General features: G+C 42.8%; 1 protein-coding gene across 4 annotated transcripts in view; it reads left to right on the forward strand.

Moving 5' to 3' along the window:
* The window catches only part of VEGFA (vascular endothelial growth factor A), a 30,997-nt gene extending 25,287 nt beyond the window's left edge, over positions 1 to 5,710 (forward strand). For all 4 annotated transcript variants that reach the window (XM_035108188.2, XM_060272923.1, XM_035108190.2 and 1 more), the window contains one exon: positions 1,796 to 5,710. In XM_035108188.2, coding sequence (XP_034964079.1) covers positions 1,796 to 1,817 — 22 coding nt within the window. In that variant the 3' untranslated portion in view covers positions 1,818 to 5,710. The remainder of the gene's footprint in view (positions 1 to 1,795) is intronic.
* The last annotated feature ends 4,530 nt before the right edge of the window (positions 5,711 to 10,240 follow it).

Genomic DNA, 10,240 nt, shown 5'->3' on the forward strand with positions numbered 1-10,240 from the left:
GACAGGGCGGTGTTAAGATAGAACGTGCTCCTTGGCTAGCAAGATGGCTCATTTCATGCTGCTGGAAACCAGGGGAAAGGGCTCGATGCCTTTGATGCAAGTGCTTGTATAATAGGATATAGGCTATTGGATCATAATAGAAGTCCCTTTTGCTCCAGACACAGGGCTGTAAGGAGAACTGAAGTCTAACTAGACAAGCTCTTTAAAATCTTTATTGAGGCTTGTGGCGGTAGTCCACCTTAGGACTGAGCCCTTCCACCTGTGGTGTAATTGGAAGAGTGACTTGCATGGACTAAAATAGGCAGAGAAGCAATGCCACAAGCCACCTCAAAGTCTGGCTGAGTGCATACGAGATGTCATCATCTCTGTATCCACTTTGTGACCACAAATACCACCCAACCATTCACAAAGATCCCAGAGCTTCCTGCCCCCAAGAGGTTTCATACATCCTGTTTTTGAGTTTGGGAAATGAGCATTTCTGCCTCGATAGAAAGGGTCCCCTGCAGCCCAGGCTAGAAGGGCAGGAGTCAATTTAGTTCTCTCAGAATAGCATATGTGGCTCTACAGTAGCTTTGCCCATTTGGTGCCCTGCAGATATTTTGGACTTGCTGGGACTGTGTAGAGTTGCAGCTGTCGTCAGAAACATCTGGAAGACACTAGATTGGTGAAGACTGACCTACAGTATCAGCAGTTGACCATGTGTGCTTGCAGATGTTGAGCTGGATACCATTGGGCTTTTTGATATGATTGGCCAGGAAGCTCCATTCTCTGCTAGTGGAGGAGTTTGAGACACACTGCTCTCTATGCAGGAGAATCTTGTGAGGGGTTGTAACCTGAGTGTGGATGCCTTTTGCTGCAGAAAGAAGGGAGCCAGCTCTTCTTGGGTTACAGTTCACCCTGCAGAAGTAGTCCCTGGAGAGAAACCAGCCATCTTCTTGTCCTTGACCTTTATAGTTTTTCCTCAAACTTTCCAAAGAGCAGCTTTGGAAAGCCATCCTTGATAGAAGCTTAAGGCTCAGAAGGTTTCTCAAGGGAGGAAGAAAAATGCTCTGGGGTTTGGAAACTATTCACCCCATGGTTAGGTTCTCCCCTGTGCCAGGGCGAAATGCTGATTTTCAGAGTGTCGTGTCAGTGCATCGGGTGGGAGGAGAGGCTGTACTTGTTGGGGCTGGCAACCTCATATCTGTGTGAGTGTGGAAAGCTGCTTCAGATGAACTTTCATTCCTACTGAGTTATGAAATCTGGACCTTAAAAGGGCACAGCAAATTCATCTTCTTCCTGCTTCTGCCACAAACTGTTGCTGCTGTGTTCAGGCACTAACCACTGTCTCTTGGCAAAGAGTGGAATGACAAACAATATATATATATTTTGTTTTCCTTTTGCCTGTGTGAGACACTCATGGCTTGGTTTGGCTGCACCTCCACATAAAACAACAACAACAATCTAGATTGGGAGAGGATAATTTGTGTATGTGTGAGTTGAGACATGCAAGGAGATATGACAGTTTGGAGGGGAAAGTAGTTTTCTATCATTATCTGGGAGCAGAGATCACATGGAAATGCAGTGTTGCTGTTTTTTTTTTAAAAAAAAAATTGCTCTCTAAGACAATCTCAGGTCACCCACCTCACCTGCTTTGTATGGATTTATGTGAGGAAACAATGGGACTGGCTGTTCTTTTAGTAGCTCTGTAGTTCTCCTCTTCCCCTACCACTGCCTTCATCACCTCAGAGAATCCCACACCTAAGTTACTTCAGTTAACCATAATCTCTTCTCCCCACCCGCTCTCTTGTAACAGATGTGAAAAACCGAGACGGTGAGCAGCAGAGAAGAAAAGGAGTGGGGGAAGAGAGCCTTGGTTTCTGGAGCCTGATATCTCGCCTGGTCAAAAAACACTAATCCAAATGAACACTAAAATGAAGGATCAGTAGAGCACAGCACTTTTGAGTACGGACGATGGACTCCGGAAGGAACATTCCCCGAGGACCCTCACAGGATTCACCTTTTGGTTTTGAACTGGTTTTCTGTAGAGACTTTCCTTCTCATGCTGCTAAATAATAGAGCCAGGGAGACTGGAGTGGTATGTTTTGGGACTCCCGTTTCACATGAATAAAATATATATGTTTGTAAATATAGATATACATATATATTCTGAGTTTTAAGAAAAAAACAAACCATTGCTAACATTATTGGTGTCTTCACTGGATATATTCAACTGCTGTGGACACAAGTGGGCTACTTGGGGCGTAAGAAAGAAACGATGACTGGACTTCAGCCAAAAGCGCTCAGTGTAATCTGCATACTCTTGCTGACTCTGTTAAGCATGCTGCTCCACCAAGCTCAGTTCCCCAGGCCCTGTCTTGTATGGAGAGACATTGGCACCAGAGAGGAGGTGGCAGGGGATTCCAAAGATGGGACCTTGGAATATTATGGGTCAAAAGGTCAAGGAAGTGACTCTAGCCACTAGGTCTGAGGATTCGGTCAACTTCCCTCCCCCTCCTCTCCAAAATGATCTGCCCCAACTTGTCTTGCAACCTGCCTGCTTTGATGGGACACTGGTGTATGTTGTCGAATTGACTTTGCTGCGGGAACTTTGCCCTGGATCTATGTTCTGGCCTTAACGGTGCTTGTCAGTGGCTGGCGCTTGTCAACCTGAGCAGGCATTGCTGGGATCTACAATCTTGCAACCTCTCTTTGCTACTTAAATCAAGGATATAGGGGCTTGGCAGTACATGGAAGCAAGAATATATAGCCAGGCAGTTGAGCAGTGCTGTCTGCCATCCTTATGCACAGAGCTACCATTGAAGATGCTTATGGAACATCTCTGGAAAGGGATATTAATCTGAAGTATATATGTACAATAGATTGGGGCGGGGGGTGAGTGTGTGTCTGTGTGGTGAGTATATGCACACAAATATACAGGTTCAAAATTGGAAAGTGGCATTTACAGCCTGCTGGGCAGTATCCGATGAGAGATTACTTCTCCTTTTGTGAATTCATTCATATTCTCAATCTGCTGTAACATGAATGTGCCAAGACATCTTGTGCTATGCTGGAGTTTTGTAACTTTATTTCTGTCCACCATCATGCTGGTGGGGTAATGTTGCCTATCCTACCAATACATGGTCTTGTTTATTTGAAAACGTGTTCCATTGCAACAGAAACTTATTTAACAAGACACTTATGAAGCATTTGCTACCAAACGTTGGATAGTTCATAATGAGTTTATGTGCCTGAAGTAAACTCTCATCTGGACTTTGGGGGTGCCCATCTTAAATTTTCCTCCCCAATAACCTTAAGAAATTTGCCATGTAGAATCTTGAATTTTCAGTGTTGAATTGTTCAGAAAACACTTGTCTGACTTGGCTTGATGTGACAAAGATAGCCTCAAATTGACCCCATTCCATGCTTCTGCACTACATGGTTCGGAACATTCTTATGTGGAACCTGATTAAAGTTGGTAGCACCCTAGAGTGGCTAATATATTCAGGCTCTCTAGATGTTGGCAGTGTTGTTTAATCCCTTTTAGCACAGCTTTCCCAACCTGGTGTTTTCCAGTGGTTACTGTTGTTTTTACTACAACTAAGTTTTTTTTGGAAACTAAGTTATTTTGGGATTACAATTAACTCAGCTAGGTTGGGGAAGGCTGTTGAATTAAAGGTGTGTGTGTGTGTGTGTGTGTGTGTTTGTTTGTTTGTTTGTAAAATCAGGCCCAGTCAACAGCCACTATAAACATGCATTGCCTGTGATTTGCAGGACCATGTGTGCATGACCCTTGGGAAAGTAGAAAAAGCTTTGCAACTCTTAAAACTGGCAAGAGTTCCATCGTGACACTGGTATGGTGACTGCGTTACAACACAGAAGCTTGGGCTAGTCACCTAGATATAATGCACAAATTTTGAGTAACGGATGCCTAAGTGCTCTTTGTGAGATCAGGCTATAATGCTCAGTGCCTTGCAAGATAAAACACTATAAACACCAAAGCACACCAAACCACTCGGTATTAAGTAAACATTCTGATCTGGAAAGGAGCTGGCAGCAATGTGCTTTAAATGTCTGAAGTTTGTTGACTTGCCCAAATACACCCTGGCCTTAGTCAGCAAATGAGTGATGATGATAATAGGGCCATATTGATGACTTGGCAAGTGCAACATGGATACAATCCACTGGTAGCCTTCCCACCCCCCCCCCCACTCATTAGTTTACTTGGTGGGTGAGTGGAACTGGTGCTCCTGCACTTGGAGTGATCCTGGAAGGGCAGTGCTTCCGTCCCCCGTCCCCCCCAGTTGGATTGAACCCAGCACCTGCGACATTGCGGGCAGCTTCCGCTGCCTTCTAAGCAGGTGCATGTGGTGCAGACTCTCTGAGATTTGAAGCTGCATTGTTGCCTTTGAAAACCTATTCCTATTTAATTTCTGTAAAATACGTTGGCATTCAGTGTGTATGTGTGCATGTGCGCGCACCTGAGTGATGCTGCATGTATGGACCTGTGGCTGCCCGGCTGCTCAAAAGTTAGTGAGGCCCGCTCTGATTGGCTCGGTGAATGGGCGGAATGAATCCAAACTTCTTCCCTTGCATTGGGGTACCTGTAGGTTCTGGATTCTCCCCCCCCCCACCCTTTGCCTCCTAAAGAGATTCAGCACTTAGCACTGGCCATCCATTTCGCATTGCAGACCTGTTTCCTAATTCAATGGTGGATGGCTGTGAATGCAGAGGTTTAGAATGTGTGTGTGTGTGTGTGTGTGTGTGTGTGTGTGTGTGTGTGTGTGTGGTGGTGTGTAAGCTTGCCCAATTGCCTTCACTAGAGAGGGGTGTACGCCTGGTGCTCAGTTTCAGAAGTTTGGGTTTTTTAAAAAATCAAGTTACATTTGGCCTGTGTGAGAATGCTGCCAACTGCCTGTCTGTTTACAGACAAGCAAAAAATCAACTTGTTGCAAGTTTGATGATTAACCACTATGAAATTCCCTTCTACCCAATAGCAAGTGGTGTGTGTGTGAGAGAGATATGTGTGCAGGTGTGTGTGTGTGTGTGTGTGTGTGCGCGCGCACACGTGCACACACACAGCTGAAATGTATATATTCATGCTGTGCAAGGTGACAAACATTGTCCTATATACTTGTTTAATATCCCTTTTTAAAAAATTAGAAATTAAAAATAATTTAAACTAGGTATTTTTCAGTATTCTTTGTTAATATTTAATTTTACTATTTATAAGACGTACCTCTTTTTTGTACTGTTATGTATAAATTTTTAACTCTTCTGCTCCATCCAATCTCTCCCCAGTTGTTGACAGAGTCAGTAGCATGATCAGTTATTTAATTAATATCTCTTAACACCCTCCCCCTACACATTCCTTTTGAGGCAAGGGTTATACATCTACATATTATATATATATTTGGTTATATGTATGTGTGTGTATATATATATATATATATGTTTATGTATATGTGTGATTCGGAATAAATAGACACTACGATTTTTATATATGTAACCCGCTCCTGCGCCCCAGAAATATAGAAAAATTTACTATCATTTTATTTATTGGTGCTACTGTTTATCTGTAATGTGGCAAGAAAAGAATACATTTGCCACACTGGCTAATCTCAAGATTCCATATGAAATATTTATTTTTAGACAAAAAAATAACAAATATATCTTTAAAAAAACCACCACCTATGGCTTTTTTTGTAATAAAGAATTTAATTCTCACTTGGTTTATTTTCCCAAACTTCTTTTGCATCTTATTTTTCTGCTGGTGTGTTTTGCTCATCGGCTGTGGGGAGGGGGTCACGGGACAAAGGGCTTGGATAGCTGTCAAAGTGCATTGTGAGAAAAAGCAATGCCCAGAATCAACACTCTGGGCATGCCAGGACAATACACTGTAGCCCAGTCAAAGGAAAATCGAGAGTATATGTGAGGTTGGGAGGTAACAAGTAGCCAATTAATTAATGGTTAAATGAAAAATGCACATGAATGGCCAGGATCTCAACTGTCAAGGGGAGCAATAATTGTCTTATGTAGTGACCTAAGGCCACAAAACAGCCCTCTTTGATCTATGGGCAGATTAACAATATGCTTTCAATGCTCCCTACTTGTGCTCTTAAGATATCCAAATATTCCTATATACTGGTACCTTGGTTTTTCGAATGTCTCGGAAGTTGAACATTTTGGTTTTCGAACGTAAATGCTTCCGTTTTCAAATGTGCCTTGGAAGTCAAACGGCTTTCATTGAGGTCCCCCCCCCCCCAATTTTCTCTACTGATTTTCCAGACCACCCTTTGTGCCTCGGTTTTCGAATGTTTCGGAAGTCTTAACAGTCTTCTGGAACTGATTGCATTCGAAAACAGGTACCACTGTACTAGCAATCAAACAGTTCAGTCAGAAAGTAAGATGTCCATTCGGAAGGCTCTAACGAACACAGAGATTGCTGCAAGATCTAACAAGCGAGCATTTTCATAGTTCTTGAAGGCTCTTTCATATGAACCTATGCCACAGATGCCAGTCTTTTGGCACGAGCAACCAAGTTTACCAATACCCTCGTGATTTCCTGAAGTACATACCCTCAGCAAGAATGAGTCTGGGCTTTCAGAAAATACAGTTGCATCACATGCTTTGGTTAACTGCAGGTTCCCACTCTGGGCAGTGCTTCAAAGGCTCCAAGAACCAGCTGGTTGTCAGGCACTTTGGCGCTTGGGAAGCTGGACAAGGCCCACTCTTTTGGTCACACACCTGTATGACATCAGTTGCAGGTTGGGTGGCTATGGTTTGCTCAAAATGGCCTCATGGCCTAATTGTGGAAGCCTGTCAGGCCAAGACTGGGCCATGTTCTGGAGTTTCTTGACCCCCCTGATCTCGAGATGCAAAATTTCACCTCTGGAACTGAAGGTCTCTTGCTTGTGAAATGTTGAAGGCAGCCTTGAACACAAAGTGTAAATGAATTTCAACATAATTTAAGATAAATGCTACAACCATGGGAAAAAATGTCCCTAGGAGAAATGTGATTATGTTGAATGAAAGTGCAGAAGCAGAAACAACCAGTGAACTACTACCGGTAGTGTCAGTTGGCAACTTATTTTTTGGGTTTAAGACTGGGAATTTTTTTAAAAAGTGGACCGGGTGATGCAATATTATATTCATTAACATGAAATCATCTTTAAAAAGAGGAACTTTTTGGCATTTGTCTTCCTGGAAATGACAAATGCTTGGTTGGAAAGAAGCAAATCATTTGAGTGTTGCCTGCATCTAAGTATAAATTCCTTTGGGAATTACAACTTCCCTCATGGACTTGATACTGACTGGCAACTTGTGAATGCAAGAGGGTTTAGCTTTGGAGCTATTTATTTGTGGATGTCTTATCAGTAAATTGTCACATGTTATATTGGTCATGATACATTGGTTCCAGGTCATTTGACGGGGTGAGCTCCCGTTGCTTGGTCCCAGCTCCTGCCAACCTGGCAGTTCAAAAGCACGTCAAAATGCAAGTAGATACAGCGGGAAGGTAAACGGCGTTTCCATGTGCTGCTCTGGTTTGCCAGAAGCGGCTTTGCCATGCTGGCCACATGACCTGGAAGCTATAGATGAATTATTGAGGTTGAAAACCTGTTACATTGGTCACATTTTTATTTTTTAAAAAAACCACAATGAAAAGAAAACATTTAAACTACTTGTAGCATATTAATTGATAGTTTATTTATATGCTGCTTTTCCACAATGAGCTTTGCCCAAAGTAGCTCACAGCAAACATTCAAAAACATCAAAACATTGAAAATACAAACATACAAAAATACAGAACATGTTGGTAAATTCAAATGACAAAAATAAACAATTCAACAAATGCAGAATAACTCAGCGTTACCAAAACAACGACAACAAAAAAACCCCTGCCAAATCAATGTTCAAGTACATAAATACAAAGCAAAACAAGAGTTAGTCAACAATAGTGCATATTTCATTATTTTTGTAGGGAAGATTAAACCAGTTAACAAATAGTTTAATGTTAATTGGAGTTAAATAATAATAGCTAAAACATAAAATATTATTTAAAGAAGCTTACAAATGTTACATTGGTCACCAAAGAATTATCCGTACTTGAGAATACAGACTGGGAGTACCTTTCAATCTGTGGGACCTACTTTTAAGAAGACATCTATGAAGATGGCACTGTTAACATTGTAAATTTGACATTTTCTATTAAAAGTCAAGTGGTCTAGGAATTTGAAAGCCCTTCATGATCCCCCAACAGCTGAAGCATGGTCAATACAAGAAAAATATATATAGATCCTTGCCTTTTTGACAGTTTCAAGACTCATTGATTTATTATACACTTTTACTGGATATGTATTTAGTAATATTGCCTCCTAGGCCAAGAACTTCCTGTTAATTTGTTACATAACGTTACACAATATGCATTACAACACAACGGCAAACCACGATGCAACTGTCAAATACCACTTCCTCTAATACATAGAAAAGTTGCTTTAAAAAAGTTGAATTAGCTTCTGAAGAATGATAATATGCACTAAAGAGAGAAGAAGACCAACGGATGCAACTTCGAGGAGTGTGCTTGTTTTTTGCTTTAGTTTCTGTGCCCTGAACTCACATATTAAGGGGAAGTCACGTGGAACATTGAAAGACAAGTGGACTGCACTGAATCAAGAACAGAAAGCTCACTGGATATTTTAAGTTATTATTTATTTATTTATTCCAACAAATAGCAAATATACATTAAAATATCACATATTAAAAACTTGCCTAAACAGGGCTGCCTTTAGGTGTTTTCTAAATGTCAGGTAGTTGTTTATCTCCTTGACCTCCAATGGGAGGGCGTTCCACAGGGCGGGCGCCACTACCGAGAAGGCCCTCTGCCTGGTTCCCTGTAGCTTTGCTTCTTGCAGTGAGGGAACCACCAGAAGGCCCTCGGCGCTGGATCTCAGTGTACGGGCTGAACGATGGGGGTGGAGACGCTCCTTCAGGTATACTGGACCGAGGCCATTTAGGGCTTTAAAGGTCAGCACCAACACTTTGAATTGTGCTCGGAAACGTACTGGGAGCCAATGTAGGTCTCTTAGGACTGGTGTTATGTGGTCTCGGAGGCCACTCCCAGTCACCACTCTAGCTGCCGCATTCTGGATTAATTGCAGTTTCCGGGTCACCTTCAAAGGTAGCCCCACGTAGAGCGCATTGCAGTAGTCCAAGCAGGAGATAACTAGAGCATGCACCACTCTGGCGAGACAGTCCGCAGGCAGGTAGGGCCTCAGCCTGCGTACCAGATGGAGCTGATAGACAGCCGCCCTGGACACAGAATTAACCTGTGGCTCCATGGACAGCTGTGAGTCCAAAATGACTCCCAGGCTGCGCACCTGGTCCTTCAGGGGCACAGTGACCCCATTCAGGACCAGGGAGTCCCCCACACCCACCTGCCCCCTGTCCCCACAAAACAGTCTTGTCAGGATTCAACCTCAAGTGTGGGGTACAAAGTGGGGTAAGTGTGGGGTACAAAGAACCCAGCTCAGATTAAGGCCTTTTTGCAGTGTGATCCTAAGCATGTTCACTGAGAAACAAGTCCCACACAATTCAGTGGGGTTTGCCCCCAAGTAAACATGCCTGAGGCTGCAGCCTTATGGCGTAACCCTATATAATATGTCTTCTCAGATTTAAGACCCATTGAGTCCCCTGTTGTCAATTATTCACAGGTTAGTGGGTTGATTTTGTCAAGGGATAGAAAGTTAAGAATGAGCTTAACTCATTCGTTGAAACTGAAAAAAAGTGACCTCCACGCCAGCAAAGCATCCTACAGGAAAGATAGTGCAGGTATATAAAGACCACCAAGGGCAAATACAAACAGTGTCAGGAAAAGAAAAGAAAATGTCTTCTCCATCCCCATACAAACTCAACCTGGTGGCAACAGAATAACGATGCAAGGAGGGAGCTGTAGACCAAGATGGGGAAAGAGGTGGTAAGGGAACATCTAAACTACTTTAAATGAATTTTAATCTCTAAGGAATGGTGATGCTGCTGAAGGAGCTTGCGGAAGTAATCTCAGAGCCTCTCTTTGAGAATTCTTGGAGAACAGGTGAGGCTGCCACAGACTAGAGGTGGGCAAATGTTTTCCCCATCTTCAAAAAGGCGGCAGTGGGGTGGGAGAGAAGATCCAGGTAACTACTGACCGGTGAGCTTGACATTGATATCAGGAAAGGTTCTAGAACAGATCATTAAATAGGTGAGCTTGACATTGATATCAGGA

This window comes from Zootoca vivipara, chromosome 3 (assembly GCF_963506605.1).
Source record: "Zootoca vivipara chromosome 3, rZooViv1.1, whole genome shotgun sequence".
NCBI lineage: Eukaryota > Metazoa > Chordata > Lepidosauria > Squamata > Lacertidae > Zootoca > Zootoca vivipara.